Consider the following 19,081-nt stretch of genomic DNA (forward strand, 5'->3'; position numbering starts at 1 on the left):
ATTTTTGTTAAAGTATTATTTTTATGTTATACTTTCTCTTTAACAATTATGATTACATGCTAGCTTTGCGCAGTGGCAGTATCGTAGCCAATGAGGTTTATCCGAGGCGCGATTATTGCTAATTGAAAACTTTTCCCAATACCCCGCCGTGACGACTTGCAAAAAAAAAAAAAAAAAAACAATTATGATTACAATGTGTATTATAACCAAATGACAAGTTCCTAAGATTACATTTTACAATAAATGTTCACAGGTAGTTTTTTTTATACCTTGGCACTTGATGAGTTCTCTGATTGTTTCTTTCTTTGGCGAAGTTAAGATTTCAAGTTAGTTTTTCAGGACAGATACATGGGTAATGTGTTTCTTGAGTCCTCATATGACTGGTTCCTTCTCATCTTTCAGTTTGCAAACTTCCCTGAATTATACTCTATTTTATATCTTTCAAATAATTGCTGTAATGTAAAATTTATTTCATTTGGTTTTTTGTATGATTTCTGATTTATGCAGGGATGCAACTTTCATTAAGATAGAGAACCTTTCATCTTGTTAAACACTTGATCTCAGTGTCTACAAATGGTACTTGGCACAAAGCAGGTGGTTAATAAATACTGCTGAATGAATAAAGTACAACTGTGGAGGAAAAAGTTGAGCTCAACAAGACTTACTTTTTCCTTAGTGAAGGACTTACTTACTTAGCCCCATATTGTTCCAACAGTTCCATTAATATTCACATTCAGTAACTTCACATTGCTATTTCCCATCCTCTCCCCACTGCACGTTATGTGGTGAGCTCTCCTAAATTGCAGATTCCTAGTTCAGAAAGTTTTCTTCTACTGTATCTCTAAATAGTTTTACTCCTCCATTTTTTCTTGTTGGTAGACTGATTTCCTTCTGAATGTGGATATATGCTGTCTGTCCTCTTCTCTAATTGCTTTCATCACTTTATTATTTTCTTTGCTTTATAAACCTTTCCCTTCAAGTCACAAATTTGGTTTTATGAATATGCCCCCTCCCCATTTCTCCTTCATTCCTTTTTAAGTTTTGCACTGTGACTTTCATAGGTAATTTCTCTCCTTAACTTTATTTTCAAGTTTCTTCCATCTTATTCTACTGTCACATCGTCAGCTTCAAAGATTCTGTGCTTTCTTAAATGTTTTTAGTTGTGAATAGGTTATAACCTAAAATCTTTTTAGATTCCTAGAATAAATCTTTCAAAATATTTTCTCTATCTTCTCAGTTTTTCTTTCTTTCTTTTCTTTTTTTGAGACAGACTCTCACTCTGTTGCCCAGGTTAGTGTTGTGGTGTCAGCCTAGCTCACAGCAACCTCAAACTCCTGGCTTCAAGTGACTCTCTTGCCTCAGATACCCATGTAACTGAGACTATAGGCTCCTACCATAACACCGGGCTTATTATTCTATTTTTAGTAGAGATAGCTCTGGCTTAGACTGGTCTTTTTTTTGTTTGTTTTATTGAGACAGAGTTTCACTTTGTCACCTTTGGTAGAGTACCATGTGTCACAGCTCACAGCAACCTCAAACTCTTGGGCTTAAGTAATTCTCTTGCCTCAGCCTCCAAAGTAGCTGGGACTACAGGCACCTGCCACAATACCTGGCTATTCTTTTGTTGTGATTGTCCTTGCTATTTAGCTGGCCCAGGCTGGGTTTGAACCCACCAGTATGTGGCTGGCACCCTAACCACTGAGGTACGGGCGCTGAGCCTAGACTTGTATTGAACTCCTGAGGTCAAGTGATCCTCCTGCCTCAGCCTCCTAGGGTCCTAGGATTATGCCCTCAGCCACCATGCCCAGACCTTTTACAGCTTTTATATTATCCCTATCTCCCTCCATTAAAAAAATAAAATTTACTTATGTCACATTTTTGTCTTCTTTGAGCCCTCCTCCCAAGCACTTATTAATGTCTGAATGAAGGCAGGTCTAGCCAGACTTGCATTTTGCCCCCAAAATAGCCTAAGTGGGATATTTTTCAGTGCCTTTCCTGTTTAATGAAACATTACTGGGATTGTCCCATTTTCCAATAACTAGAGGAGTAGGAAACTATTATGTGCTCAGCAATTTCCTTGCTTAAAGGAGGGAAGAAAGCTGAACTTGTAAGAAGCTAGTCTGAAAGCTTATCTTTGTGTTTTCTCTAAAAGTTCTCTATCTATGGACATGTTTATGGGATTGGAAACTTATACATGTGAAACTTATACATGTTGCTGCCCCTCAGATTTTGTATTTATTTCCCTCCTTCTGGGAAAGTTAACCATATTGATGAAAAATTGAGACTAAAAATTTTTATCAGAACCTTTTGAAATTTAAACAACCCCCATTCAACACATGGGGTAGAAAGATTTTTTTCTCTTCTCATTTATCTATTTTACAGATACAAAGTTTGCTTTACCACAAACTCTACCACTTTGGGTTGAGAATCTATATCACATCAAAGAAAAAAAAATAAGGTACAGTATGGTTAAACAGTTTTTCCTCTAGCCTAGCATTCCTGTAGATAAATGGTAGAATAATAACTTAAAATCTATGGCGTGAACTCCTTCCCTTTAGGGCTGAGATGTCCAATGTAACAGACTCTGGCTATTTACACTTACATACATTTAAAATAAATATAATTTAAAATTTCAGTTTTTCAGATACACGACTTAAACTTAAATGCCCAATAGCCATATGTGACTTGTGCTACTCTACTAGACAAGCAACATACAGAATATATACAGAGTATCTCCATTAGTGTAGAAAGTTATTCATTTCATCTTATTATTATTTTTTAATTTCCAGGCGGTCTCCCATCCAAGTATCAACCAGAACAGACCCTGCTTAGCTTCAAGATTAGATGAGTTTGGGCATGTTCAGGGTGCTATGGCCATAGACTAGAAAGTTCTATTGTAGAGTGCTACCTTAGCGGATAAAGGTGGAATGCTTAAGAATTTTCTCTACAAGTATATTGATACTTATAATGTACCCCACTGTACTATTTGTCTGCATTGAACAGTTCCTCCGACATACTTTCTTTCATTTTGTACTGGTATACTATATAAGAACCATATTCCTTAAAAATTATACCAAATTTGAGCCTTCCTAGTTTTCAATGGAAATGAATCTTCTCAATTTTGTTGTTTCTGTTCATATAATATGAGCATGGAGTATATCATAAAAATGCTCTTATAAAATCTTCATTTTAAAAAAATATCAGAGGCATCAAACGAAAATAATGTTCATTTTTAGAAGTCCTACATCAACTTAACATAGCATTTCAGTGTTCACTTAAAGACAAATTCCAATTCAAACCACATGTCAGTCTTTACTAGCCTATGATTTTGTACAAAACCTTACTAGCCTCTGTGCATGGCTCATGGCTGGGAATGGGAATCTCAAATGAAGTATGCAACAGGTACAAGGTAGTTTATTGAATTTATAACTGAATAAGGGTATTTTTTAAAGTGTGAAATTTGGAAAGAACTACCCTTATTATGCACTGGATTCACTTACAAGTCTAGGTTTAACCTGTTGGATTTAACCAATGACTAATTAAAAATCAAGTAAAAAGCCTAACAACGTATAATTAGTAATATCCCTCTAAATTGATTGACTAATCAATGTCCTTTGGCTATTGATATTTAACACACTTTAAATTCATCACTTAGCTGTAATGTTATTTACTTCACACACATTTTCCATGTGTCTACAAAGGTATTTTTAATCTTGATAAAATGTTTTGCTGAAATTGGGATTTTTTTATAATTGGCATTCTCTAGAGATTCTAGTAAATACCTCTTAAAAAAAAAGAGAAGTAAAAAGCACTTTGTCAAAACTTAATAGTTAACTAATGGTAGATGCTGGTTTTCATCATTTCCTTTTCTTAATCTCTCTCTGTTTTAGAATGTTCATGGTGGGCTATATTCAAGTTTACTGGTATATAATGTTTGGAATCCTTCAATATTTCAGAGAATACAGACATCTGCTAGTTTTCGGACTTCTGGCACTTGTCCTGATAAGATAAGATATGGAATATTTTTCTTGTGGTCACTTCCTAAAGTTCTTTCCAATCTTAGGGTTCTAAGACATCTGCCTTGGAGAAGATGCTTACTTGTCTTTTAAACTATTTGTAAGGTACCAAGAAGGACACGGTGACAGATAAAACTAACTAGCATTAGTTAACAGTTTACAAAGTGTTTTCAGAGGCTATTGTAGTACAGCGCTTCTCAAAGGCATATTTGAAGAAAGGATATAACTGGATCATTTGGGGAAGCTTTGGAAGAAGTACAAATTCCTGGGCCTTCTGTGCAAGGAGTGGGAGGAGGCAAATGAACACATTTTCTAAAACAATCAATGGAAACTCTGTATGACTAAAGTCATCCAGATTTGGGAACCACTGAGGTAGTGGAGTGAGAAAGAGTGCTGGGCACTCTTTTTGTGTTCAATCTGCCTTTACAATGGAATGAAAGACTGTAAAAGTCAAAACAGAAAATTAAAATTGACAAATATTTGTTAAGAATTACTTATATGAAGACACTGAATAAAGGTCTTACTAGAGAAGCAGAAATGGGGAATGGAAGTTTCTGACTTCAAAGAACAAATGAACAAATAAACTCACAATTTTTTTTCTTTTTGAGACACAGTCTCACTATGTCACCCTCGGTAGAGTGCTACCACACACAGCTACCACACATAGCTCACAGCAACCTCAAACTCTTGGGCTCAAGTGATTCTCTTGCTTTAGCCTCCCAAGTAGCTGGGGCTAAAACCCACCAGCACTGGTGCATCTGGCCGGCGCCCTACCCACTGAGCCATAGGTGACACATAAACTCACAATTATAACAGCAGAAAAGATAGAGAAGACCCTTAAATATTCTGGAGGGAGGTTTAGGTTTCATGGAAGACACAGTTATTGAGTTCAGTCTTAATAAAAGAATAAGCATTCACCTAACACATAAAAGGCAGAATATGTGAGCAAGGGAAGAGAAAGGTCATTCTCAGCAAAACAATACACATACAAAAGTGAAGAGAGAGTGCTACACACGTGCAGGACTGTGAGAGATCAATCTTTGTGGAATATATGGGGGAAATAAAAAAGAAAGACCTGAGTCTGGAAAGACAGGCCCAGAGTATGGCCTTAAATGCTAAGCTGTGCAGTCTGTACCATTCTGTTGAAGGATATGCGCAAAAGAGGAGTGAAGAAAATAGAGAGGACTGACCTGGAAGCAGGGAGAGAATTCACAGACTATTATGAGAGTTCAGGCTAGAGAAAGTAAAGGCTTGACTGAAGCAGTAGCTCCTGAGAGTAAGAAGAGGGAACAACTACTGAGAAATCAGAGTCAACATGACATAGGCTTAGCTTAAGTGCCAGAGAGGCCTTTCCTGACTGCCCTATCACAGCATACCCTGCCCCAGCCATTATTCTTCCTTACACAACATAGTTCATAGCCATCATCAAAATATATAACTATAATACAGTAATTATATATTTAACTTTATTTTTGGTCTCCCTCAATAGACTCTCAGCACAGACAATCTCCAGTTTATTCACTAACATATAACATTAACTTAAGAACTTAACATAACATCTGAGACATGGCAGGCACCAATAGATTACTTGTTGGTTGAATAAATGGGAAGAGGAGTAAGTAGGAAAAAGTAGTTGTAAATTGTCAAGTGCCTGGGCAAGTGATGATGTTAGAATGAAAAACTATGAGAAGAAGAACCAGTCTGGGCAAGAGGAGTAACTGAGTGGGGAGAGATGGAGCCAACCAATTAAGAAGTTATTGTAGACAATTACATGACAATTACATAAGGAAATGAGAAGCTGATCCAGGATGATGGCAACAGGAGTGAAGAAGATTTTTAGACATATTGTAGGGTAGAATGTATGAAATTTGACAAATGATTACACAGGAGAAGGAAGAAAAGACTATTATTCTGGAGATTCAAATAGAAATGGCTTAAAAATTGTGGTACAATTTACAGAAGTGAAGTCTGTTGAAGCAAATTTTTGTTTTGGGAGAGGTGAACATGGGAGGATATTGAGTTCGCTTCAGAAAAATAATGAGGTTAAAATTCCAGAAAAACATCCAGATAAAATGCCAGTCATGCGATTAGAAATCTAAGTTTACAAGACACAAACAAAGGCATGGTTTGGGTTTTAAAACATTGTTGGTTATTTCCTACAGTAACAGCTGGAGTAGAAGATGAGATTCTAGAAGGAAAACATAGATAAGATTAAAAGGAAAAGGACCAAAAGTCATGAAAACCAAATAGAAAAAAGTAAAGAACTCTACCAGATTAAAGGTGACTAGACAGGCAGCAAGGCATGATTCTTTACTGGATCCTGTACCAGAAAAAAAAAAAAAAAAGAAAAATTCATTATAAAGGGACATTATTGAAACAACTGTCAAAAATGGATGAAAGTACTGCTATCAATGTTATCTTAAATTTCAAAAGTATAATGCATTTATATACGAAAATATTCCTAGTCTTAAGATATATACTGGGAAGGGGTAAGGTACATAGTACATTTAAGCTATTCTTAAACTTTCAGAAAAATATAATTGTATGTGTGTCAGGAAAGGGAGGAGAGTGTAAGAAGGCTAGACAAATGTAGCATTATGTTACAATGAAGTGAAATGGATGAAAGAAACATAAGGAGCTCTTTGTACCATTTGTACAGCTTTTGCACACAATTATTTTAAAAAGGAAGTAAAAATCATAGACTAAGAACTTTGGGGCACAGCCTTGATTTCATAAATTGGCTCACACCCGTAATCTCAGCACTTTAGGAAGTTGAGGTAGGAGGACTGCTTGAGACCCACTGTTGACCAGCCTGGGCAACATAGAAAGACTTTCTCTCTATTTAAAATTCAACCTCTGTGAGTGATGGCCATTCAGTTATTCAGGATTAAGGACAGAAAAAGTTTGTATCAGTAGGTATGGGAATATCATTATTAATCATTTTATCTGTACATCCAAAGATGGTGATAATTATAGTTTATTTCTGCATAAAGATATTCTGGTCCAAGAATTTCAGCTTAACAACACTGCTATCTATCATTAATTGTCCCAATAAAATAAATATTTTCTGACACAGAACCCCTGAGTCCTTCTATAAGAAAAAAGACAATAGAAAAAAAAAACAATATAAAATTGTTCTTTTGTGCATTCTGACTTGTCTTATAAAAAAGTCAAGCTATGTTCTTTTGAGATGAGGAAGAAGAGGCATATCACTTTAGAAACAGTACCTACCTTTTTTTTTTTTTTTTGAGACCGAGTGTCATTATGTCGCCCTTGGTAGAGTGCTGTGGCATCACAGTTCACAGCAACCTCAAACTCTTGGGCTTAAGCAATTCTCCTGCCTCAGGCTCACAAGCAGCTGGGACTATAGGCGCCTGCCACAACGCCCGGCTATTTTTTTTTCTTTTTTTTGGTCGTAGTTGTTATTGTTTGGCAGGCCTGGGCTGGGATCGAACCTGCCAGCTCCGGTGTATGTGCCTGGTACCCTAGCCACTGTGCTACAGGTGGCAAGCCTAGAAATAGTACCTACTTATACCTAATTCTATGCAATAAAATTATCCATGAATGGTTAAAGATAACCTGAGTCATTGTTACTGGTGAGACAAGCAAAAATAGAAGATAGATAAGAGCTGGTATAAAAATAAAATTGATACACTGCATACAGGAGTTTCTTAATAGCTCCTTCTGGAGCTTTCTGTCCAAACTTAAAAAGAACAGATATTTTTCATCTCAGTATTACATTTCTTAAGGCTTCCATGTCCACTATATTACTAGTATTCCTAAAGCTTTTACTGGAAAAGGAACAGAACCGCTTGAGGTAATTTAGAAGTAATGAATCCAGCTTAAGATATAAATCTGTCCAAATGAATATACACCAAATGAAGCAGCAGCTTCGAAGCCAAGAGAAAACTTTAGAAAAACATGGGGCTAGACTATTTCAATAGAAATAAAGCAAACATATGGGAAAACAGAAGATTGTCAGGAATAAGAGAAATCAAGTAACAAAGATAATTTTATAAACTGAGTAACTCATTAAAATGACCCATTAATGAGATCATTTTACAAATTATTAAGCCAAAAAAATTCAGATGTTAAAAAATTTCATTTGAAAGTATAAATGTATATTATTTACTTCATAAAAAGGTAGCAATATAGGATTGAGAATTAGAAATTTCTGCATTCAAAAAAATTATGGTGTACATTATCTAATATAACAATGAAAAAGGCCAGGAGGGTAGCTCATGCCTATAATCCTAGCACTCTGAGAGGCCGAGGCAGGTAGATGTCTGAGTGAGCTCAGACAATCTGAGATCAGCCTGAGCAAGAGCAAGACCCTCTCTCTAAAAATAGTCATGTGTTGTGTTGGGCACCTGTAATCCCAGCTACTTGGGAAGCTGAGGCAAGAGAATCGCTTCAGCCCACAGGTTTGAGGTTGCTGTGACGCCATAGCACTCTACCAAGGGTGATAGAGTGAGGCTGTGTCATAAACAAACAAACAAACATAAAAAAATGAAAACTAGGAATAATATAGATAAAATTACCATAGCTTTTTTTTAAAGCAAAACAAACTTTGAATGTGACTCTACAGTGTTTATTTCATCTCAAAATCCTCATTCCATTAACTTTATCTTGTGAATGACACAAACATCTCCTTGCCTATTGAGGAAGATAGCAACAGATTAAAATACAGTCCTGCAAAGCTAGAAGTCACAGAAATATGAAAAAGGCACTGTTGAAACTGTTCTACTTTTGGGGATAAAGCACTGAATGAAAATTTAGGACAACGGGTTTCTATACCAAGCTTTAAACCGGCTCAGTATGACCTAAAAATCACTTACTCCACTCACCTGATCTCCTTTTATTTTGGTCTACTAGCAAAAAAATGAGGACTAAAATTCTACCATTACCAGAGAAGTTCTGGGGATTAAAAATGCAAGTTTAAGCAGTATTCATGTAAAAACATTTATAGATTGAAAATTGTTTCAAAATACAGAATATATTTTTAAAAACAAACCATAACTAAAAATATTACTATTAAAATTACTTTTGAATTGTAAGCTTACAACTTAGATTCAAATATAGGCTTTTCATATAGTGTCCCACAGATGTAACAGTGTATTCAACTTACTCTACTACTCACGCTGATTGAATTTTAAAATTTCCTCTTTTTTGGCAAAAAGAAACCTCAGAATGCATGCAGGCATTCAAAGCAACAGATCATGCAAGTTGATCATGAACAACTTATTGTTAAATCATTACTTATTATTAAACTGCTGAGCTTAGTTATTTTACCAAGACCTTTACATTCCACATTTACTAGGATTCACAATAACTAAGAAAATGCTACAAAAGCTATGTTAACTAATGTGATGAAAATGTGTCAAACGATCTATGAACCAAGTGTATGGTGCCCCACGATCATACTAATGTACACAGCTATGGTTAATAAAAATAAATAGAAAAAAATAAAATAAATAAACTGCTGAGCTTAAATTGCCACATACATGTGTCTTTCATGTGCCTGAGGAAAGTCCTTTCTTTGTAGATTAGTCTTTTGAGTAAAAGCCATTTTCATTTATGTTTAAAAATGGCACATTGCTTTCTTACATTTCTCTTTATAGGAACATAGGTTGTTTAATCATAAAATAAGACATGAAACAAAGGAAAACTTCAACATAAATAAAAAAGATGAGATGAATTATACTTGACTAGAAAATTGTGTATAGGGACATCAGAGATTTAAGCATGATTCAGGGAAATCATATTTGATGTAAATATTGAAACACATTTTTTAATTTTTTGATGATTTTGATAAACAGGAGTCCAGAATCACATTATTTGCATATTAAAAACTCTACCTCTGAAAAATAAAATGAGAATATTTTTCCTTAGGTTTCAGTATATACAAAAAATATACATGATAGTCTCAAAATATGAGTGTAAACATATAGGCAATCTACACTCAAAGAAACTTCAGTGTATTTATATATACTTTTATATACGTATTTAATATATATACAAAAACATATGTATACTTACACACACTGTGTCCTTTTTAAATAACAGTCTTAACTACTAGGATTTTGTTTTTAAAAAAATAAGAAATGTACACTGCATAAATCTTTTAAAAATACCTTCAAAGTTAGTTTGGATTCACCATTTGTTTTACATGGTAACTTGATCAGTGTATCAACTCTTTTAGACCACTGTCATAGATGTCAGGATTAAAAGATACTTCAAACTCATTAAGCTACCCACTTGATCTATCAGTCCTTGTCAGTACATTCCTTATGAATGCTAGGTCAGCTTATGCCTGAATACCTCTATTAATGGAGAAGGTATTAAATGCTAAGACATTCTGAAAAGTCCTATTTTAATGTTTACTCTTTCTTGTAATGGTCAGCCAGAGGTCTCAGTTTTACATGTACTAACTTTAGGTCTTGCCAAGTTGGAAAACAAGCTCTTTCATATGTGAATCCTTCAAATATTTGTAGACAACTATAATCTAGCACTAAAAGTCTTTATAGTTTTGGTCATTTACCACTGAAGACCTTCTAGTTTAAAGGTTGGGTGCCCAGATCTTACATACTTCTACAGGTCACGTAATTACTGACCATATTCTACAATGAATGTAACTCCGATTACTATAGGATAATATTTCTATATTGAAACCTTCCAAGTCATTTTTACATTTTACCTCCAAGCCCAAAATACCATTATATGTTTTTCTGGACCCAATGTATGATCTTAGATTTATTCCTATGAAAATTCATAAAGCTCATTAATTCTGCCAGAAAAGATCTATTAGATCATCAATTTATTTGTTATTCTTCTATTATATCAAATTTGTTAAAATGTGGTTTTCATTCTTACTGAAATCACTTAGAAAAATGTAGAAAAACTGTACTATAGGGTATCACAGATGGCCATCCTATATCTACCTCTTGACTATTAACGATTCTCTAAAAGCACTTGGATAAAGCTCTTTGACATTTACTGATCCATTTACCTAACCTTGATTTGTGCCCATATTTTCCCTATCTTATTTAGAAGAATGTCATGGAAAGTATTACCAAATCATTTTCACCCTAACTTCAACCTGTTTTACTCCTATACAATATCTATTAAAGATGGAAATGCAGGCTCAGCACCTGTGGCTCAAGCAGCTAAGGCGCCAGCCACATATACCTGAGCTGGTGGGTTTGAATCCAGCCTGGGCCCTCCAAACAACAATGATGGCTGCAACAACAACAAAAAAATAGCCAGGCGTTGTGGCGAGCACCTGTAGTCCCAGCTACTTGGGAGGCAGAGACAGGAGACTCGCTTGAGCCCAGGAGTTGGAGGTTGCTGTAAGCTGTGATGCCATGGCACTCTACCCAGGGCAACAGCTTGAGGCTCTGTCTCAAAAAAAAAAAAAAAAAAAAAAAAGATGGAAATGCAGGGCAGCACCTGTACTCCATATACCAGAGGTAGCGGGTTCAAACCCGGCCCCAGCCAAAAACTGCAAAAAAAAAAGAGAGAAAGATGGAAATGCAGTTTTCTTTGATTTATTCTTGGAGAATCCATGCTAATTCTGGGTGATAGGTGCTTTTTCCAATAGCAATCTTAAAAATCACTACTAGCACAGCTGGGTTTAAAAAAAAAATTTTTTTTTTAAATTTTATAGATGGTGTCTTGTTCTGTTGTCCAGGGTGTAGGGCAGTAGCATGATCATAGCTCACTGGCAGACTTGAACTCCTGGGCTCAAGCAATCCTCCTGGCTCAAGCTCCAAAGTGGCTGGGACTATAGGAATGCACCATCATACCTAGCTAATTTTTAAAAAAAGTTTGGCAAGATAGGGTCTTGCTATGCTGTTCAGGCTCATCTTGAACTCCAGGCCCCAAGTGATTCTTCCTCCTCAGCCTCCCAATGTGTTAGGACTGTAGGCATGAGCCACAGATTCCGGCCTCATGGCTACTTATTGAATACCATCTATGCAATATATTCAAAATATGTTATATATAAGCCCCAATCAAAACAACTCTGAAGGATTGGAATCATCATGGCCGATAATAAAAAATATTAAGGTTTATGAAAGTCAAATAATTCGCTTAAAGTTTACAAAAGATTTTATCATATAAATTATGAAAATATGATGTGTAACAGATCTACTAACTTGTTCTTTAATACATTTACTTGTAAGAATCTAACACCTTCTTCCCCTTTATGAAAACAAGATACTATCTGTTCACTTTCTTTATTCACTCCCACTGTCCAATAGGAGTTTTAAGGGATGTAATTTCTTAGGTTTCTCTGTAATTAAGACTTGGAATGCATGTATAAGTACTTTAATAATTACTCTTTGTTTAAATGTAATTAAAAACCTTAAAATAATAAAGAACACATTCACAGGTTTCAAGGTTTATGGAGTACAAAAGAATAAATTATAAAAAATCTGTATCTGTCTTCTAACCATCCAATTTCCTCCTTCAGAAGCAGTTAAGTGTTAATAAATACACATAGCAAATACAAACATAAAATATACATATTATTTTGTTCTTAATTTATGCACAAATGACTCCTCTACATACACATCTCTCTCTCTCTCTCACACACACACATCCATGCAAAGTACACTATCAGTCTTTGAATTTTGATTGGAAAATTGGCATCATTATAATCTGAATATAGTCTTCCCTTCTTATTGATTTGTGGAAAAGAATACTGATCACATGACTAACTACAAATATTTTTCCCAGATTGTATTTGTCTTTTGACGTAACTTATAGTATTAATGCCACAACAACATTTTCCATCTGTAAACAGTCAAGTTCATTAATTCTTACATTTATAACTTCTGAGTTTCAAAAGTGTTTTGCAATCTAAGACTATGAAAACATTCTCCTATGGCTTCTCAGTGCTTCGATGGTTTTACTTTTTTTTTTTTTTTTTTTGAGACAGGGTCTTGCTCTGTTGCCAGGGCTAGAGTGTAGTGGAGTCATCATAGCTTACTGAAACCTCAAACTACTGGGCTCAAGCGATCCTCCTGTTTCAATCTCTTGAGTATCTGAGACTACAGGCATATACTGCCACATGCCCTAATTTTTCAAATTTTTTTTTTTAATAGAGACAAGCTCTTGCTATGTTGCTCAGGCTGGTATCAAATTTCTGGCCTCAAACAATCCTCCCATCTTGGCCTCCTAAAGTGCTGGGTATGAGCCACCATGCCTGGCTTGGTTTTAAAATTAAATCCCTGATCTATTTGAAATTTATCATGTCGTAATAGTGAGGTATGAAACCATCTTTCTATTTTCCCTAGAGGGCTATCCCAGTGACCTAACATAATTTATTATTCTTATTCAGAAACTACTTATCTAATGTTTCCATATGAACCATAAAACTTACTTGTGTGGTTCAAAAAGAAAAAAACTCGCTGGTATTTTTATTTGGATATTAATTAAAAGCATAGTTTACCGTAAGGAAACTGATATTTTCATGGAAAAAAATACAATAAAATTAGTTATCTAACTACACCAACCCCAAATTGAACTTTGGAAGAAGAAAAGACATAATATATATATATATTCATATAGAGGAGTAATGGCACAAAAATAGCCACAGTAATTCTAAAAAAAATTTTAGAGTCACATTGTCAAGTTTCACTAAAAATCAGTTGAAATTTTTGAAATGAATTACATTAATTTCCTAGACTGACAAATTTCTTTCTTTCTTTTTTTTTTTTTTGTAGAGACAGAGTCTCACTTTATGGCCCTCGGTAGAGTGCTGTGGCCTCACACAGCTCACAGCAACCTCCAACTCCTGGGCTTAAGCGATTCTCTTGCCTCAGCCTCCCGAGTAGCTGGGACTACAGGCGCCCGCCACAACGCCTGGCTATTTTTTGGTTGCAGTTTGGTGGGGGCTGGGTTTGAACCCGCCACCCTCAGTATATGGGGCCGGCGCCCTACCGACTAAGCCACAGGCGCCGCCCGACTGACAAATTTCTAAATGAAATGAAGAGACATCTAGCTAGAATCCTACTTTGTTGTTGCTTTTTAAAAATTATTATTATTTTAACATTAATATTACTTTATAGTCAATCTTCTCTGTCTCTTTTTTAATTGTTGGGGATTCATTGAAGAACCAGGTTACATTGACTACATTTGTTAGGTAAAGTCCCTTTTATAACTGTCCCGCCCCCAAAAGGTGCTTTGTTTTATTTTATTTGCAAAGGGGTCCTACTCTGTTGTCTGGCTAGAAGCCAGTGGTGTCATCATACAACTTCAAACTGCTGGGCTTAGCCTCCTCCTAAAGGGCTAGGATTAAAGGCATGAGCCACCCCAGATGGTCATTCCTAATTTTTGATGTCATCTACCAACATTACAACCCTAAGCAGGAGGATTTTCCCCTTATTGATATTATACTTCAAAAACCAGATAGGTACCTTTAGCTGTTTTAAGCATTTTGTTAAAGCCCAAGCTTATTTTTAGTTTTAGGTTCCCAGATGTTATTCCCATTCATTTGTTTGCAAATCTTTGATTATGTAATGTCCTTTAAAGTCATAAGCATTGTATGGTGCCCCATGATCACATTAATGTACACAGCTATGATTTAATAAAAAAAAAAGTCATAAGCATTAATATCTGCTGCTCAACAGTTATTTCTAGTATGTCTACAACTTCTCTCTTTTTTCCAAGTCTTGATTTTAAAACTGTCATAAATATCAGCTGAAAATTAGGCTCTGAATAAGCAAGGTTTCATTATCACCTCAAGGAATTAAGATTAAACAAACTCTTCCCTCATCTGGCAGTTTGGAAATAAATGTTCCAGTTTATCCGCTATTCTAGTGGAAAATGCATTGGAAAGACATCATTAACTTTTTGAAAAGAACAAAATTCACTTAGTAAAGTTTCACAAGAGAACTATACTGAACAAATTGTTCTACAATAATAGTAATCACAGCAAACACTTCTATGCTATTTACCATGACCAAGGCACTATTCTAAGTGCTTTATAAACATTAAATAATTGATTCCTCAAGGATTTAGAAGATACTTTTAGATACTAAAGTATTCCATAGCCTTAAGGATAAATACCAGCTGCTAATATATGGACAAGTATGACAGGAAGGATTTAGGTGTAGAGTATAGGATATTACAGTGCTTATTATAAATTGGACAATTTTATGATCAGATTTAATCTCTCCAACTTCACAAAAACATACAAAAGCTAGTGAGTTAGGAAATTTTGTCTGAATATAATTTCTGTTTTACTAGATAAAACTGTCTATTTTCTCTAAAACCTGTTTGCCCATAAATCTTATTCTAGAGATATTTCTAAATATGCTCATCCATTGAAATACACAAAGTTAACATCAACAAAAAAATCAAATAAATTTTTAGTGGACACCCACATAGATTTGTAAATGGAAGGGTTGCATATAACAAAAGATAAAAAATAAATGATATTAATAGAACTCTAATAAATAGCTGATTTATAAACTGATTTTATAACATGATCTTTAGAATGAGACATACTTCTACATTATAGGAATGACTTCTTCAAAATCACATTTATTAAAATTCTACCATGGACCAAGTTTATAAAGTTGACATGAATTCAGAAGCGTAAGAACTCAAGCCATCCTAAAAGATTTTAACAATAAATTACTTATATAAAGAATTACCTCAAATTTTAGTTTTATGTTATTGCTTGAATCACAAATTAATATGCAGGTCTTCACTTAGCAATTAAAAGACCCATTGAGCTTAATTCCAAAAGTTTGTTAGTATATGAGAGGTACACAGAAACTTTCTGTATCATTTTAGCAACTTTTCTGTTTGAAATTATTTCAAAATAAAAAGTTAATAAAAGTAAGGTAGCCACTCTGTTTACTCTGCATATAGTCAAACTACTGAAAATGTAGAGTGTTACATTTTTACCTTAATGGTTATCATTTATTTCCCTTTTAACAAGGCTATTAAAAGTAAATATCCTTTCCTATGGATAAGTTGAAGATAAATCATTCTCTCTCTTATCATCTCTCCAACACATATATTAGAACATCCAGATTTTCAAAAAATGAACTGGGGAATACAAGGGTACAACTACTTTGGAGTGAAGTCTGACCGATTTTAAAGCAATTTCACTCCCAGGTATTTACTCAAGAGAAAAACATATACTTAGAAAAAAACTAATATAAAATGTTGATATCAGCTTTACTGATAGCTACAAACTGGCAATAATCAAAAATGTCCACTGACAGGTGAATATAATAAAACTGTGGAATATTCATACTTGGCAATAATAAGGAATGAACAACTGATACAACAAAGTGCAGTGAAACAAGCGAGACACAAAAGAGGATGTCCAAGAAGAGCAGAACTAAACCATGGTGACAGCAATCAGAAAGGAGCTGCCTCTTGAGGAGCAGGAGCCTGAAAGGGGCATAGGGAAACTCTCTGGAGCGGCTGAACTGTTCTCTACTGTTTTCCACATATACAATGATTACATATTACAAAAATAATGCACATAAACTCTACTTCTATTGATACGAAAATTATGCTTCCATTGAAAATATATTTTCTAAAAGAGAAAGTAACAGGAAAAAAAGAAAAGAGCTCTACCATTTCTATTATATTTTTAGGATACTTACCTGTCTAGGAGCTGATCATGTTTTTCTAAAGCATCCTTTTCAGCCATCACTGCTCGGTCCTTTTCAGCTAGAGCATTATCCCTTGCCTCTCGGAGATTTCTAAAATTTAAACATGCTTTTCAGTTATTTTAAATGCATAACTTATTTACCTTTTAAAGACGTTATATACATCATACACACCTCTAGCTGCACACAGCACTCTAGGTGCAAACATGGTCTATCGATAAATGTCATGCTACCTTTTTCCACCACTTCTCTCCACATGGGTCAAAGCAAGGACTAAACAGTCTGTACATAACAGCAACTTGCTTAATCCTTATCTTGATCCAGTGAGAAAGGATATACATATTTCACTTATATTATCCACAAGAAAACCAAGGTTTTGAAATGTTAATGAAATACTTTAAGTGAAAGGTATATTATAGAGATCACAAGATACAAAATGGCTCTGGCAGGCCAAGGCGGGTGGATTGCCTGAGCTCACAGGTTCGAGACCACCCTGAGCAAGAGTGAAATTCCATCTCTAAAAAATAGCCAGGTACTGTGGCAGATGCCTGTAGTTCCAACTACCAGGGAGGCTGAGGCAAGAGAATCACTTTGAGCCCAAGAGTTTGAGGTTGCTGTTGCTGGAAGCTATGATGCCACTGCACTCTACTTAGATCAACAAAGTGAGGTTCTGTCTCAAAAAAAAAAAAAAAAAAAAAAAAAGATACAAAATGGGATTGAAGTTTAGCACATGAGCAAAATGCCAGCTAAAATGGCAGACCTTGGAATTGCAGTCATACAGGAACAAGACAGAAGGGGACACTGAAGGGCTGACAGATTTGGAGAAAGTAGAAGGGACAAAGGAGCAGAGGTCCTAATTATAAACATTAAATAGAAGTAGTTGTACAAGAGTAGAGATTGCTATTTGAGAATGATGACTTGGAAGCAAAACAGTACTTTCAGAACAATTTTAGTTGCTAACTAGACAAGGTGTGACAATTAGAGTGGCTCAATGAAGCAGAGCTGACATAAAGGTTAATATTAATGTAGGTTTAAGGAATATGAGGATGGGTATTAGAAAACTCATCTAGTTATAGTGGTGATGATAGTAGGAACTGAAACAGAAAGAATACATTTAAGGTCAGTTAAGGCAAATGTTCAAAAGTTGGAAAGTAACAGCAGTAATTAATTAGGAAACTATACAGCCTGGTAAGAGCCTTCAAAGAAAATGTTTGTTTTTTTCATCAAGGTGAAACTTTAGATCAAGAAAAATACCAATAGTAAGCTTCTTTCAGAGAGTCACTTATTTCTTTAATAATCTCCTTCTCTAACAGAGTTATAACATAAATAAATGATTGTTTACTTAATCCCTACAAATTCATTATTTTGTATTTTCTAACCTATGTTAGAGCTGAGTAAATTGAAGTTTAGAGAGCTACTGTACCTAGCCCCAGCCTGTTAAACAGGCATAATTTGAATGTAGCTATGTCTTCCTCCAAAACCAGGACTTTTTATATCATACGACCCTATCTCCATGAAGATTTGGATAGGATATTAGAATTTGGCTTTTTATTATTCATGGAGAATCTCAGTAGGGAGTCATGAATGCCCACAGTTTGAATAAATCTATGTAATGAACATTGGATAGAAATGCTGTAATGGTTATACTTCTTGTGCTGATTCTCAATACAATCTTTTGCATGGTGATGCTAACAATAAATTAAAAAATTCAAACATGTCAACCATTAGTGATTCACCAGTAAAACAGTTTCAAGCCAGAAATAAAATAGTTTTTTAAGTTAGAATATTCCCAACATAAAGAAATGAAAAACATTTGAGATAATGGACCTGCTCACTTTGCATCTACCCCTTGAATATGTACAATTGTGTCATTAAACAAAACGGTTGGAGCACAAGTAACTCTTATAAAAAAAAAATAAACTGTGGTTGCCTATTTTTATCTAAATGGAAGTGCATTCGAACATCACAAAATGGCATATTGTTATTTTCTGATGTCATCCTGATTGCAATGATCTTCAAAAATATCCTAATATTATCAAACCAACTAAAACATAAAAAAATTTTATAGATAGAATAAAATCCTTGAAGTATATTAAACATTTATATATTTTTCATTCCTAGATGACTAAAATATTTTAGTTAGTAAATCACCGTAAGTTAGTTTCAATTTTCATTTCTCAAATGTAGCCTCGGGGACGGAGCAAGATGGCAGCCGAGTAACAGCTTCCTTGCATCTGGGCACCGTGAGTCTGGGGAGATAGGACTCCAGGCATCTCTGGCTGCTGGGATCTGCCTATCATCACCCCTGAGAGGATACAGGGAGTCAGCGAGAGACTTCTGGACCCCAAGAGGAGGACTAAAACAGTGGAAAACCGGCAAGTGGTCGCGTGTGTTCAATCCGTCTAAACCCGCCCGCAACTGTAAGTT

The 19,081-nt window shown here is 35.0% G+C and overlaps 1 protein-coding gene and 1 pseudogene across 3 annotated transcripts in view; one reads left to right on the forward strand and one right to left on the reverse strand.

Annotated features, from left to right (window-relative positions):
- PIBF1 (progesterone immunomodulatory binding factor 1) overlaps positions 1–19,081 on the reverse strand; it is a 272,823-nt gene that overhangs the window by 177,906 nt on the left and 75,836 nt on the right. For all 3 annotated transcript variants that reach the window (XM_053563838.1, XM_053563840.1, XM_053563839.1), the window contains one exon: positions 16,649–16,747. In XM_053563838.1, the coding sequence (XP_053419813.1) occupies positions 16,649–16,747 (99 nt within the window). The remainder of the gene's footprint in view (positions 1–16,648; positions 16,748–19,081) is intronic.
- Positions 62–145, forward strand: LOC128567164 (uncharacterized; annotated as a pseudogene).

Source organism: Nycticebus coucang, chromosome 15, assembly GCF_027406575.1.
Source record: "Nycticebus coucang isolate mNycCou1 chromosome 15, mNycCou1.pri, whole genome shotgun sequence".
Lineage (NCBI taxonomy): Eukaryota > Metazoa > Chordata > Mammalia > Primates > Lorisidae > Nycticebus > Nycticebus coucang.